This window comes from Parasteatoda tepidariorum, chromosome 4 (genome assembly GCF_982258835.1).
Source record: "Parasteatoda tepidariorum strain Cologne lab strain chromosome 4, Ptep-v5.0, whole genome shotgun sequence".
Lineage (NCBI taxonomy): Eukaryota > Metazoa > Arthropoda > Arachnida > Araneae > Theridiidae > Parasteatoda > Parasteatoda tepidariorum.
This window is the reverse complement of record NC_141758.1, coordinates 109,553,539-109,569,998: the sequence shown is the minus strand read 5'-3', so window position 1 is coordinate 109,569,998 and position 16,460 is coordinate 109,553,539. Positions and strand designations below refer to the sequence as shown.

Genomic DNA, 16,460 nt, shown 5'->3' with positions numbered 1-16,460 from the left:
CAGGAATATAATCCCAAAACATTAATAACTATGTGGTAGCAGTTTAGTTCAAATTCTTCGTCCATAGGGGTTAGTGGGAGGTAGTTTCTTTGTAGAATTAAAGTATTATGGCCGTTTCAGATGCATTTCAATTTGGATACGATGTAAGGATATTTATCCCAGAAAAATTAATATAATCATTTAGAAAAAATTGATGTGTAATGTAAAACTTAAATTGAACGTAGCCACATTCTAAAATTATAAAAATAAAGAAAAGAAGTCCCTCAAAGGAAATCAAGAAAATTATTCTCTTCGCGTCAAGAATACTTTGCAAAGATATCTATTTAACGGTTGGGACCAGGAGGCCGAAGCCTCCGGTTCAACTACTAATAATTAAAAATTAAAAGTGAATGAATTGTTCCCAGTGAACAATCATTTGAAGAGATCCATGGTTGGTGATTTATCAAAAGATAATCAACATTAAATTTGAAAATAATTTAGCAAAAGCGAATCGCCAAAAAGACTGTTAGAATTAGTATAACTATGTAACTGAAACATTTTTGTGGTAAGAAATAAAGAATAAAGAGTTAAAAATAGATTTTTGTTTTTTATTTAGTTGCAACAGTAAATTAATGAGTCTTACTTTAGTATTGAAATAAAAAATTAGCTATTACATTGATTGACAAGAAAAGAATAAGATTATTTTATATTAGCTTTTTATAAAATGTATAAAAATTAAATAATTGGTTTAATTTAATTAAAATTCGATTAAGAATGATTAAAAAAAAATACGAAATTTTAAAACCTAGGAAATATGCAATGCCTAGTGTGGCATCACAAACTATATCGTTCAGTTTCTGTATCAGCAATGGGCTTTTAGAACTAATTCCCCCTAGATGAACAAAATGGATTTTTTTTTTCTCTAAAAATTAATTGAAATTCCCTACTTCTTTCAACTAATCTTTTACATCAAAAACTTTCTTTCGACTTTTTCTTAACAAACTAACTAAATTGGGAGATATATAAAATATGTTTTTTAAGCATATAAGCTAAGTATAGGAAAACTCAATGACAGACAATAAAAGTTCAAATGAATATCCCAAAGTTATTAGAATGAAAGGAGATTGAGTTTTTGTTGACATAAAAAAGTTGAAAAACATGTTCTCATTAAAAATTTGTTTAAGTTACCAGATCAAATTAGAATGAATCCATCTTTTCTATTAAATTGCTTTTCTATTAAGTAACACATAAAATAACCCACTTCATTATTCCTGAAAAAAACCTTAATTCTCCCCCTCTATATTACAATGCTCTGAAGTTAATGTTCCAAATAATAAAAAAAAACTATTCTTTTAAACTAATAAACTGTAAACTATTCTTGAAATATGAAAAAAGCATTCTCTTACTGCATGCTTTTTGGAAGCATATAATATTAACTCCACACTATGCTGCTATTTCAACAATATCCCGAATGCGATTATGAATGGCTTCTCTATGTCTTGATATTGGTACGGTAGCAGGTTCTGCAATCGCATGTTGTACAAGACCAACTCGAACAAGACGGGGAGCTCGGAGATCTTCAGGCAATGCATAAAAAAAAAATAACCTTTCAGTTCAAGATTTTTACTAGTGGCTTCAGCTAAAACACCTTCAGAAAATTCCAGTTTTCTAAAAAATTCAAAAATATTTAAAATTAAATAAATAAAAGAAAAAATACTGAAAAATACCTCAAAATATTTAAAGTATTTTTTTAGACAATTGAGGAAATACATTTGTAGTACATACTTTTCCTCGACTTTTGTACATACCATTATTATGTCATTTTTACGCATTTTTCTTCTATTTATCATAACCAATACTACTTATTATTTCTGAATGAAGGCTTATTTTTTGCCTGAGATTTCTGACAAACCCCTGTTTTAACAAACAAAAAAAGCGTTTCGTATTTCTTGGGAACTATTTGGTGTTTTTTTTTCTCCCAAACTTAATTTTTTGGACAAATTGTGATTAGATATAACTGAAATAAAATTTATCTCACAAGTCAGCAAATTCACACTATAGAAAAAAACCCGGGTTGGCAAGTTTTTGACAATTGACATTTTAACCATGGTTTTATCTGTCATATCAAATAAACTGTAATAATGAACCCTAAAGATTAAATAGATAATAAAGCTTTATTCTTCAATAAGTAATGAACCCTTACAGTTCATTACATAAATCACGTATTCATAAGTAGTATAAGTAACTCAGGACAAGACTAAATAATATATTATTGTGTTTTAGCACTAGTATCATGGAATTCATTTACAAAATAAATTACTTATAAACAGTGATCTACATAAACAACCCTCAGGTATCAAATACACAATGAAGTTGAGCGCTGAAAATGTATTAGTTATGTCATATAACTTCTCATACGGGGACATTTTGCTTTTGAATGGCTTAAAATAAAGCAAAAAATATAGTTATAAATTGTGGCTTGCTTTAAGATATCTACAAATGTTTCCTTTGGAGTTTGTTCCCTTCTGGGAAATTTTTTTCATTTACTACCTTGCCATTGTCCTGTTGTAGCTAAAACATGGTGACCTTTAGTTATGATCCTACACAAAAAATATTTCATAACTTATAAGTCAAAATATTTGCAGGCAGTGTTTTGTGTAATTAACCCTTATCCAAAGTATCCTAGTATGGGGAATCCAAAATTGATAATTGTGTTAAGAAAAATTGAAACGATATCGAAATCTTACGAATCAGACATCAAAACCAGTTTTATAACCTGATGAGTATTGGAGTTGTTTCTTATATTTAAATTTTCAACGCATTTCAGGATATTTCAAACAGGTTTGGATTTTTTTTTTCATATCCGCATTCAACGGTAAATAAATTCCAATTCTTGCAATGAAATTTGAACTAAAATGAACCGGAAAGCATTGTGTAAAACTTTAAAATTAATTCTTCAAGAGTAACCATTTCGTTTAATATTTTGTTTCATAGAGGTAGGAAATCTTAAATTTGAACAACTTTGGAAAATTTTACATTCATTACATTCTAACTAATAAACTTTTGATAACTCTGAAGGATTGTGATTAAACTCCACCTTTGGGATCAGATGTTTAATTATATGTAATTATAGAGAAAAAAGTAATGATAGAATATACAACAATATGCATTTATTCGTAAATTACCGCGTCATTATTCGTAATTAAAATGCAATTATTCGTAATTTATCGTGTTATAAAGCTTTTCACCAATATTAAATTGATATGTGACAATATAAGGTATCATTATTTTTACTTTAAATATCACAAATTAAATGAAAATAAGAAATTTTGTTTGTATTTATTTCTAATTTGTTTCTCTGAGAAATGTCTAATACAATAAATCACTATTCCCAAATTTGGCGATTTAAAAAAAACGCGACAAAAGTGGTTGTCGAACGGCATTTTTACCTAATGACTCTTCTTACAATGGTGAAATACTAACTAATACAATAAATCTCGAGCGTTAAATTTAAAATCATCACATATTTAAAGAAAATAAAAAGAAAATTACTTAATTCGTTTCTCAAAAATGCGATTTTAGAAATACTTTATTCACTGTAAGCATCTCGATTTATTTCATTATTAAATTTTTCTTTTAGTGGGTGACCTGTTTGGTGGTGAGTAGTTGGGATATAATTGGGATAAAAACAAATACAATACATATTCTTGAAAATATCATTCTATATATTAAAAAAAGAAAACATAATAATAATATAATTTCAGCATCAAAGATTAAAAATAAAATACCATTTACGAAAAATCGCTCGAAGAAAAAGAAACTCGTGTCTTAGATATAAAATTAAATCCACATTCATATCCTGAAGATGTTTCTATTCTATAATTTATTTTATGATGTAAAATAATATATATACAATTATGATTAAAATATTTACAACAATTATAATAATTAATATTATTAATATTCTCCTTTTAATTGGAAATTAAATATGCATAATATACTTATTTATTTATGAACCCTATCAATATATTACAGAAAACAAAAAAAACCACACTACATCAACAAAATGTCAATATCAAGCTGCAGCTTCAAACCCAAAATGATGTCTTCTACAAAAATGAATTTCTGTTACTCGTATTCATATTACAATTAAAAATAAAGTCTCTACAATACCATAAAATCCATGAAATCCAGTAGCCATAAAAAATGTTGAGCCAAATACCGAATCTCTAATTCCAAATAAAGTTTCTATATATTCAAATCCTTGCAATATCAAAACATAAATTCCCAATAATCAAGTTGCTAATAAAGAATTTTTAGCTATAATTCAATTTTCATTTAAAATAGCCTGATGACATAATGCTACTCCTACCCCTGAACTCAATAAAATTACAGTATTCAATAGTTGAAAAGCATTTAATGTTTCTACTCCAGTAGGAACCAATTTCAATAGTAGGTCTTAATCTTGAATGAAAAAATGATCAAAAGAAAGAAATAAAAAAAAAGTACTTCTCTAATAATAAATATAATTATCCCTAATGTAAGTCCACTCAATACTACTCTAGAATGATATCCTAAATGAGTTCTTTCACGAACTACATCTCGTCACCGTAAAATCGAAATTGTTATTCTTACTATAAATCTAACTATTAATAAATTATATTCTATATATATAAATATTTTTACCTTTCCTAATATAAACGATAAAATTCTAATTCCAATAAATAATGGTCAAGGAGAAATATTTACTGCATGATAAGGATAATTTCCAATAATTAATAATATTCAATAGCATACAATAATAACAAAATTCTAAATACAGATCCTTGAATAATAGCTACACCAAATTCTAATAATAATAATAATCTCTGAAAAATTTAAGAAGAAATTAATTCTAATAATCTGATTCTTGAAAACAATCCAATAATTAAGTGACCAGCTATTATATTAGCAGCTAGTCGAATAGATAAAGTAAAAGATCGTATTAAATGTGTAATCGATTCAATTAATATCAATACAGGCGATAAAAGTGAAGGACTTTCTTCAGGAACTAAATGAGCCGCATTACAAATAAAATTTTTAAATCATCCTATTGTAAAATAGCTTATTCTCATATTACAATTCCTAGTCCTATTGTAAATATAACATGAGCCGTTCCAGTAAAAATAAATGGAAATAAACCTATCAAATTTGATATAGTATATAAAGCTAATTAATCTTACACAAATAATTCCACAATATTTTTGAAGTGATACTTCTTATGCGACTTCCAACAAGGTTGCGTTAAACGTTTAACGCTACATTTTTATTGGCCGGGAAAACACGTGGTAGGATCCAGTTTTCCCTCATTCATTTCCATATTGTTTCGGTTCTGACTAGCATAAAAATAATAAAAGTCATAAAAGTACTGTTTTTCTATAAATATTTTAGTTTGATTTGATACACATATAATTTAATAGGGTAGTATTTTTTATTTTCAAACTTAGTGGATAACAATTGTAAAAAATGAGTGAAAACAATCCCACGGACAATGCGACGGATTTAAGGTTATGTCAAGGTACGTCTCTTGTGAATATCAATTGATTGTTAGGTTTTCTCTTTTCTAATTGCCATTTATATTTCACCAAATGCAGCCATGAGGGATATTAAATTATTTATTGCAAAATCTTTATTGCCACTATCCACTGTGTGTTCACAAGCTCTGGCAGACGTTACTGGTGAAGAAATTGATTATTGTGAGCGGCCTGTGATCCTTGCAGGAGATTTCAATGTGAATTTCTCGTTACCTGAAGCTTCCTTAAAGACAAATTTGGATTGGAAATGATAAATGGTAGGAATGATCCAACAACCAACTACCATTGATGCAGTTTTTACAAGAAATATTGAAAAAATAGAACTCAAACATTTCGTATCTTACTTTAGTTATCATAATCCTATTGTAAATGTTATAGATATGGATATTTTTCCACTCGAAAATGATAGTTAAAAGATGTGATCAATTGTGAATTGTAAGCATTGTTAATAAAGTTTGCCTTAAAGAAACAATATGATTTCACTAAAAATCAATTTCTACCCCTTCCTATTTTCATTTCCACATTACGAAGTTTCACTTCTTCCGCGGGGAGGGACTCCACGCACCATTTTTTTTAAAATCAGCTACTTCCTTAAATACTTCACTTACATTTACTAAAAATTTCTTTATTCTAATTAAATATATTCAATAAATCTTAAAAAATCTAGTAAATATAATTATATATACTAATATGATAATTATTAATTTAATTGAAATACCAAAATATGATGTAGAATCAAACACAGAAAATAAATTTATCAATATCATGTGTTTTCTTTCTGTTTCTAATCATTTTATATTATACGAAAAATTTCTTATATTCAAATAATTACCATAAATTTTTATAAATAATAATAATAACAAAACTACAAATAAACGAAGATAGAATTCAATATAAAGGTATTAATTGTGGAATAAAAATCATCTTTAGTTTGATAAACTAATATTAATTCAACTACTCATTGCATAATTAATTTAAGAGACTATCACCTAAATTCGGTCACTATTTTATAATCATATTTTCATAAATTCAATTTGAGGAATTACTGAAATTAAAATAGGTATAAATCTATGATCAGCCCCACAAATCTCTGAACATTGTCCTACAAATAACCCATTTCGATTAAAAATATAAAATAACTGATTTAATTAATAGCATCTACTTTTACTCCGAATGAAGGAATAGTTCAAGAATGAATAACATCAGTTCTAGATACAATTATTCGAACATTTAATATTCTAGGAATTACTAAAAAATTATCTACTTCTAATTATCGAGAAATTTGTCTCCGTGGAGGACTTGTTGATGGAACTAACCTGCATTTGCGTTACATGGAGAGGAAGACCACGAGAACCTCCCACGGTTAGCCTGACGGCAAGGGGACTCTAACCCATGATCCGTCTACCACTGAGGATATTTCACGTCAGCACTGTGGTCAGTGCAAGCCGGATGCGGAATTCGTTTCGACTGGGATTCAAACCCGATTCAACTCATTGGAAGGCGAATGCTCTATCTCCTGAGCCATCGCGGCTCATTTGTAAGCATTTGAATGAATTGAAAAGTATTGGAAAAGTTTAATACATTTGGATGCTTTTTTTTTCCATAGGGGTGCACAATCTGCGGCCCGCCGACTGCGTATGTGCAGCCTGCGAAAGCTTTTGAACACAATCATACCTGCCAACATAGGAGAAATAAAATTACGGAGATATTGTAGCTACATTTTTTTAGGCTATGAGTAAAGTTTTGATACATTATGCATAGTCATGTAAGTCAAAAAGAGAAATTCAAAATTGGAAATAATATTACACACTAATAATATAATAATATAAACACTTACATTTAGTGAAGTGAAAAATATGCATATAAATATTAATCTAAAGAAGATTTTTAAACCATTATTTATAACTACTTAAACTATTAACACTCAACATACTGCAGTACTGGCAATAGCCCTATTTGTTGGGGAATGAGAGAAGTATTTTTGCCACCAGCAGATATTTTATCGCCAATTTTTTTTTAAATTTCTTCAACAAATACGGAGAAATTTGAGAATACTATACTGATAAACAGGAAACAGTATACAGGAGTCCTCAAACAGGAGACTTTGCGTTCAATGTAGGATTTAATGGCACAAGGTCCAAAGAAGGACACGCTGCGCCAAACAAACGGTTTTTTTCTCCAACAAATGTAAGATAAAGCTTATTTATTTTGCCAAAATACATTATATTGTTAAAACTATACTTGGCACGCAAAACATTCAGAAGTCAATAAAATCAGACAAAGGTGTAAATTGATTAAAATTGCATAAAACTGGTTGAAACGGTATGTTGTAATAAAATACGATGTGAATAAAACTGGGTAAAAGCAATTATATACAATATAAAATACCAATCGCGAAGAGAAATGCAAAGACGTTAGGATGATGAGCTCTATTTAACAAGTCTCTTATGCATAAAATAGAACTACCAAAAAAGGTAAGACGATGACATGGTTAAAACATGGGCAAGAAATTAAAATGTGATAGATGGTGAGTAAAACGTTGTATGTATTGCAATGAGGAGGGGATTCACCAAACAGCAAGTAAAGATGGGTCAATCGAGTGTGCAGAAGACTTTGTAGGTATGCGGAAAAAAAATTTCTCCAAATTGGTCAAAAATTTTAAATTGGTCTTTTGAGTTATCACTTTTTGACGTGCTCAATAATCACAGATTCTATAGAAAATCTTTTTAATTTCTCGATCACTTTTTGTGTGGTTATTGTACGGAATTCAGCTCAGTTTAAAGATACCCAATATTTCTAAAACGATAGTATGATACACGAATTTTAAATTTAAGTAATCATTTCTAAATTAGCTTTTTTTTAAAATAAAAAAAAAAATTCATCGTAAATTCAAGTGACGTTTCTATCGTTCTTTCGGCGGTTACAGCTACCTATGTCGTTACAATTTTTAAAATCCCGTAAGGTTTAATACGATATTTTGACTAGTGAATTATTTATCGCATATTTGATAAATCATTTTTTGACGCGATTTACTTCTGTCGATTTCATCGAATATCTCTGGATTATTCGGTAATTATAACAGCGTATTTTCGCAAAGTTTTAAAGATCTTGAAATTTTTAATGTGATAATATTATTAATCCTGAAGTTGAATCACACATTTAAATAATCTTTTTTCACGACACTTTCTTTGTAAGCTTTATCGTTAATATGAAGGATTTTTTCAAATAGTTCTTTCTACGCTTTTCCACGTAATTTTAAATAATAGCTTTTTCACGAGTTTTTTCTGATATTATCGTTAATCTAAATGACTTTTAAGCAGTTATTACCACTTTTCAACGAGATTTAGAAAATGTCATTTTTTATTATATGTCAAGTTTTAAATTGTCCACCATAGCATATATACCCATGCTACCAGGTATATATATTAATATACATTAAAAAATTCACAACAGACCAATTGGTTATCTGAAATGTTCCGTTAAAGAGTACATTAAAAACAGAAAAAATAAAAGTTAAACCCTTATATCGTTACATGGTGTGCGTCTTTTCATGTTGGCTGCTTAATCAGAGCTCCGATGCATCAAGATGATTGCTGCTATACCGGACTTACGCTTTAAATTAAGCTTAGAGAGCCGCGATGGCTCAGGGGATAGAGCGTTCGCCTTCCAATGAGGCGTATCGGGTTTGGATCACAGTCGATACGAACTCCACATCCGGCTTGCACCGATCACAGTGCTGACGTGAGATATCCTCAGTGGTAGACGGATCATGAGTTAGAGTCCCCTTGCCGTCAGGCTAACCGTGGGAGGTTCTCGTGGTCTTCCTGTTCCTGAATCGCAAATGCGGGTTAGCTCCATCAAAAAGTCCTCAACGAAGGCAAATTTCTCCCAATACTCGATCCAGAAGTTCCCTTGTCTTCTGGATTGGGTTCAAAATTACAAGGCTACGGAGCTAAAAATTAGTAGTCGTAAACCCATAAAATTGAGTCGGCTGTTCAACGACGGTTATAAAATAAAAAATAAAATTGAGCTTAGAAACTATGCATACTCCAGACGTTCTACAAAAACACAATTTTTATCTGGAAAACAAACAAGAGAGCTATTTTCCTACAAAACAGTAGGCTTCCAAAATAAGCATCAGGCTATGTGCAGAATTATTAATTGTTATTGAAAAACAAATTAACTGACTTTTTCAACATCGCTTGCAGTGGAAAAAATAATTCAATAAAGGCACAAATGTCGGACTAACCGGAGAACGTGTCACATGGAGTATAAAATTTAAGGCACTGATACTGTGGCTTTATTTTTCTTGGAGCAAGAGTTTCAAAAAATAGTGTTAAACTAAATAAAGAGAAGGATAAATACCTCATATCTTGACGTGAAGTAGAAACTTTATCTTTGGATTTCCCAATGATGGGAACATCTGAAAATAACAAATCAAACAACGTCAAATATTCATACTTACATACACATGCAACATTTTAGACTTTCAAATTCATGATTTTCCATGACTAATTCGAAGAGTTTTTCATAACTTAATGTTACTATTTTCTCCGATACAACAATAAATTTAAAAAAGCATTATAATAACATTAATCGAAATGGTAGGTATAAGCAAAATTGTTATACTCTGCATCCACATATATATATATAGATTTTAAATTTAAAAAACAGAGTAAAGAAAGAGTTGAAGCAATAAAATAGTTGAAAAAATACATAAGGAATTTTTTTTTCTTTTTCTCTGCATAATTATATTCCAAGGATACTTTTCTTGTTCATCGGAAAGAAAAGAAAGACTTAATTTTTCTGATCGCATTTCGGAATTAAAAAAAATTCGGCAATCACTGGCTTGCTTCAGTTAGAATTTTGAATTGATAACATAAAAAAATAACTAATGACAAAAATTCTGAAATCACAGAAGTTTAAAAGATAATTCGCTCTAGAAATCTTTTTCCTTTCATTTTCATTTTGAAAGAACACCATAATTTTGAAAAAACATGATGAAAACATTTTATATTTTAATAAAATATGACTGTTAGTGGGGATTTTGTTACAAATTTAGATATTCACAACACCATGAAATTGTAGGGGGTGGGGGTTTTTCGGCGACCAAAAACCATGACTTTCTATGATTTTTCTCAAAAAATAGATAAAATCATGACATTTCATGACAAATTTTGTTCAATAACGAACCTCATGAGTTTCCATGATTTCTCATACTTTCCAGGTGCACAGATACCCTGCATACACTTACACATAATGCATACACTTAAATTCTAGTCAAAAGAAACTTACCAGCTTTCTTATCTTCTATCAAAGGTTGAGTAACCACGGGCACAATTTCGATATCGACAGGCAATTCTGAAGGTTCTATCGTGTACCAACGCAAAGTTTTTTCCTAACCAACAATAGAAACTGACAAGCCTGAAAAGAAATGCGTTAATGAGCAATGAAAGGGAGGACTTTAGTCATCTTGTTATTGCAATCATTTGGAACATTTAAAGAGCATAGTTGAAAACCTTAGACAGGGTAAAAATTAGCTGCCAGCTCTGCCCTAAAGTTAAAATACGCCCCATTATAGTTTCAGTTACTCTTAAACTAACGGACTTTCCAGCTCATTATGGTTTGTAGTGTAAATGGTACTCTGTTCAAGTTATACGAGAGAGGTCGGGGGTTCGTGTCCCAGCTGAGGAGATAGAATTTTATCAAATATTATTTTGCAAGTGGATAACTATTTAGTATATTTTATTCAATTTATAAGTAATTTTTGAATTTAAATAATTTTTTTCTTAAAACTTAAAATTTGTAAGAACAAAAAAAATGAATCGATGTTTAATATTTTTAATTAAAATGTAAGGATTATTTTTTTAACATATACGTAAGGATTATTTTATTTAACATAAAACATATTTATTGAAAAAACGTTGCGATAAATATGCTTTGATAACTAATTTTTTTTTATTTATAATAAATTTAAGTTCTCATTAAACTTAATTATGGAAATATAAACAAAACTATATTATCAGGATTGTTTAAAAAAGAAAAAAATAACTATTTATTACTTAACTATAATCCATTGAATTTCAAATAATCAGAATGCATACGAAATAAATTTCGTATTTTTAATAGAATGATTTTCTAGTTATGTAATAAATAGTTTTTCTTTTTTTTTAACTAGTCTAACATACTTTTGTTTACATTTTCATAATTAGATTTAATAAAAAATTAAAATTATTTATTATAAAATTGAAAAAAATTCAGTTAGTTTATCAAAAAACTTAAAGTGACAATATTTTTAAAAAAAAGTAATCAATATACTTTGATAAAAAAAATTTGAAACTTAAATACTTAGCTTTTTTTTTGCTTTTGAAAGTTTATATTTTTTTTAAATAATTTAAATTAAAGTATAATATAAACAGAATGAAATATACCAAATAGTTCTTAGAACAGAAATCTAGAGATGAAAATCAAGTGGCTCATCTGAAATTTGAACTCACAACTTCTCCGGTGGAAAACGGATAACCTAACCATTAAACTACAAATCCATACATTGTTAGTTTAAATGAACTGAAATCTTAATGTGACATATATAGCCCCCAGGGACTGAACCAACAGTTAGCTTTTACCCTATAGAATGCCTTTGTATTTAAGAATTATTTAATTTTAATAGAAATTGTACAGTTGTGTACTTCATGTCTAAGTGAAAAAAAGACAAGCAGCATTTACGTTAATTTAGTAACATCAGCTTGGAACAATATGGCATAAATAGAAATCTGTTCACATTAGAAACCATCTTTACACTAAAAATTTCAATAATATAACCTTTTTCAATAATATAACCCTGTATATTCAAGTTTACTTTTTCTAAACTATTGCAAATATAAATTTCAAAACTTTACCCGGGTTGCCACTCAAATCTTCCTTAAAGTGCTCGTTTTAAGCACTCAAAAATATTTTTAAGCACTAAACACATTAACAAAATGCAAAATAATTTGCAAAGACTTTACATGATCATGATAAAATAACTAGTTTCTGACAAAGAACTCTTTTCTTGATTATATGCTTTTACATAAAACGCAGCGAAAAGCAACATGGTAAAGAAAAAAAATCTTCGAAAAGGGAAAATTAAGCACTTTTTAAATTACCTTATGAAAAAGGTAGTTTTAATTGCTTTTAAAAAGCGAAAATCGTAAATAAGCACCTTTAAGCATTTTTTAAAAACGATATGCACCATGCATTATACACAATATATTAAAAGGAAACGCAATTACTGTGCTCTTGTGTGAGCTATATTAGGCTAACTATGTTAGTTTTAATTGCTGGAAAGACTAGGAGGAAAAAAAGGAACAGATTTAAATAATGGATAATTAGAAAACTGTACATATTTTCCATTTGGAAACCATCTCTGGCATAGTTGATTGTATACTAAAAAATTAAGTTTTTTTAAAACATCACTTCATACCTACTTTCACTAAACTATTGTAAATATAAATTTGAAAGCTTCATTTATAAATTTAATGAACGAAAGAGATGTACCATTCAAGATGAATTGGGAGTAAAGTCCTTTTTGCTTCTGATATAAGATATTTAAATAGTAGGTTGCTCTCACTTCATCATCACAATCCAGGAGGCTCCTCTGCAGAAAGAAAGGAAGGAAAGGAGGAAGCTCTTCACAGTGAGCGCCAAACTTAGCCAAGGAATTCACAGCAGCTGCAAAATAAATGTATATACTTTCGAAACAATGATCAATCACATGAATGTAATACATACCTGCCGATATTGAAGAAATAAAATTAGAGATTTTACTAGCAACATTTACTAGGCCTACGAGTAAAATTTTGAAAAACGTCCCACAGTTAGCTTGACTGCAAGGAGAACTTAAACTAATAACACTCAACATACTGCAGTACTAACAATAGCACTATCTGTTGAGGAATAAGACAATTATTTTTGCCATCAGCGGATATTTTATTGGGTAAAATTTATTTTAAATAAATTTCTTCAAAAAATACAGAGACATTTTAGAATATATGGGTTAACAGGTTATATTCGTAAAATACAGGAGTCTTCGGTAAAAAACGGGACACTGGACAGGTATGGTAATAAAATTCGAAAATATCGCTTTGCTTCACAAGAGTTAGGGGCAGTGAGAACAAAAAAATACGATTATTAAATAAGGTTGTTCAAACTTTTTTTTCCTTTCAAAAAAGTTTATAAAAGTAATTTTATTTTTAAGTTGTAAATATTATTATACTTTAATGTACATGGAATATCTCAACCTGGCTACCATACTCATAAATGAAACGAATTCTTGAATAGTTCTTTTCTTCTTAAAATTATGTGCCATGTAAATAAATGTCTTTATTGCTCCATTTTGTTTCGTAATGTTGCCATATTTATACTAAATTTCAATAAAAACTCACACACACACAAAAAACATTTTATGTTTTTGATACACCTAATATTGTATTTTTTTAAGGATCGCATTTATCTATGTTCATATTTAATGACTAAAACTACAAACAAAAAATTGCATTTACGTTAAAAACTTTAAGAAACAAAATGCTCAGGAAAATGAAGAAAGAAAAAATTGCATTATAAAAGAACTAATGTTGTTAACATTTCAATCTTCAATAACATTGTCTAACACTTGCTGTTAGACAATAATGTGATGGTTAGGTATCAAACACTTTATTCCATGATGATCTACACTTATTAATTGGCACTCATTATTTTGGCACTTTTTAATTCGTAAATCCTAAAGACAAATCTCCCTCACACTAGCAAAACAATGTTTGATAGGCTAACCATGGCGCCACAGAAGACAAGCTGTCTATTTTTCCATAATTCAATGAGCGCAGCAGCAGTTTGCCAAACCAATGAGCTGAGACTGTTGAAACTACAAACTGGGTCGGAGAAGAAAACTAGCAGTCACTGCTGGCTCAAAAAATGCCCCTCTGTTTATGTTTTAGTGCAATTTATTATTTCTAATGTAAAAAGTAATTTGAAACTGTTTTAGTGACATTTAATAGACTAAATTGCTTAAATGGACTAGATTACAATAAATGAGTCAATATGCTAAATCAATCTTTTATTATTCCTAATTAAACTTATCTTCCAGTTTAATTTCTTGATGTTTATTTCACAGGTAAAAATAATTTTTTACTCAATTATTCTTAGCGATATTAATGTACGTTGTTTGAACAATTAGAGAACAGTTAAATATCATAACTGAAACATATAATTTAATGAATACTGCTCTAAAGTTAATACAGAATAAAAATTTATTAATTTAGAAAATATTGCATAGACTTACAGCTAATTAACTGTGCCTATTCCTGCTAAGAAAGTGGTACAGATATATACTCAGTGTTTTGCATTTTTAAAAATGAAACAACTAATTCTTCTAATTATGAAGATGGGCTTCATGATGATTTCTTTGATAATGAAAAAAAAACTAAAGTAGTTTCTATCAAACTAAAGAGAAAAAATGAAAGACGTAAAAAAAAAAAAATATTGAACAAAAAAAGTTTATCAAGTTTAAGTTAGTATTGATTTTTTAGTTAAAGTTACTCATCATTAATATAAAAGTGAAAATAAAAAAACCTATAATTGGAAATCATAATAAAATTTATAAATTTCTTAAACTAAAGGAGTTACTAGTATTCTTAACAGTTTTATACTTAAGTTTATGATCAATCAGTTTTATACTTAAAACAGTTTTAACTTAATTTTACGATAGATTAAAAAACTGTTGAAGTGTCCTATACCAACTTTATGTATTCATTAAATTTAACAAACCTTATAATAATTAGGCATAGAATAACTGTTGATCCATTGTATTCTTCGCAAATAAAAATAATATATATTTTACATACTAAATAATGGTAAGTGCAATTACGAAAAATGTCTCGTAGATAAAATGCTTGAGGTATTTTAAATTAATATCTATTATGCAGAATTTATGTTTACATAACTTATCAAAAATATTAAACAAATGTAATTTAAGAAATGAGCCTAAAATTTTTTAATTGAATTTCGTTTTTTTACAAATTTATAAGAAATATTTGCATTTAATAGATAATCACATACAATTTAGAGTATTGATGTTAGAAACATTAATATTTGAAGTTATTGAAGTATCAATATATGGATGTTTTAATTTTCAATCTTTCAATATAGGGTACTTTTAAAAAATTGAGCTAATTTTGGTGAGTAACTCATGTAAGATGGCTTAATAAAGTTTCATGCCATATATTTTTTTTCTTCATATTCTGCAGATTTGAAGTATCCCGCTTAAAATTTACAATTTTAAAATAAAAACTAATTGTTGTAAATTCATTATTAAATTATGTTTATTTTACTTTCTTTTTTTAAAAAAATACTAATATCAAAAGTCTTAAAATACATTAATATTAAAACAGAAAGGAAAAAAAATAATAATTATAGAAATTTAACGAACAGAAAAGAAGATTATTAAAGCAATTAAAAAAAATATTGCATTTTAACATAGAATTTTTTATTATAAAGTTAGAAATGTAAATTTATGAAATTTATACCAAACTGTACCTATTTATATAGGAAAGTTATTAATAATTTTTTTACCACGTTAATAAAAAATAAAGATTAAGTAAATAGTAAGATTTCGTGCAAAACTACAAAAATTAATCACGAAATATAACTATTAAAAACAAAAGAAATTTAATTTTCTTGCAATATATTGAATTTTATTTTTGTTGTACTTATAACGACATAATTTTATTCATTATTTTCAGTTCTTTCCATTTCATCTAGCTTTTTTTTTAATTTTTTAGATAATACTATATACACTCATTCGCAATAGACTCGGCGGTAACTACATAGGAAAATTGTGCTCAACACGAACAAGTAGTGCTGTTTGTCATATTA

The 16,460-nt window shown here is 28.1% G+C and overlaps 1 protein-coding gene and 1 pseudogene across 2 annotated transcripts in view; both read right to left on the bottom strand.

Annotated features, from left to right (window-relative positions):
- LOC147812542 (beta-ureidopropionase-like) overlaps positions 1–1,790 on the bottom strand; it is a 29,063-nt pseudogene extending 27,273 nt beyond the window's left edge. The window contains exons 1-2 of the transcript XR_015433415.1: positions 1,765–1,790; positions 1,386–1,647 (exon numbers count right to left, since the gene is read on the bottom strand). The product of XR_015433415.1 is annotated as a beta-ureidopropionase-like (transcript). The remainder of the gene's footprint in view (positions 1–1,385; positions 1,648–1,764) is intronic.
- Positions 1,533–16,460, bottom strand: part of LOC147812541 (coatomer subunit gamma-2-like) — a 37,672-nt gene continuing 22,744 nt past the window's right edge. Inside the window, exons 11-14 of the mRNA XM_087161912.1 lie at positions 13,089–13,262; positions 10,848–10,976; positions 9,918–9,975; positions 1,533–1,647 (exon numbers count right to left, since the gene is read on the bottom strand). Of these exons, the coding sequence (XP_087018038.1) occupies positions 10,951–10,976; positions 13,089–13,262 (200 nt within the window). The 3' untranslated portion in view covers positions 1,533–1,647; positions 9,918–9,975; positions 10,848–10,950. The remainder of the gene's footprint in view (positions 1,648–9,917; positions 9,976–10,847; positions 10,977–13,088; positions 13,263–16,460) is intronic.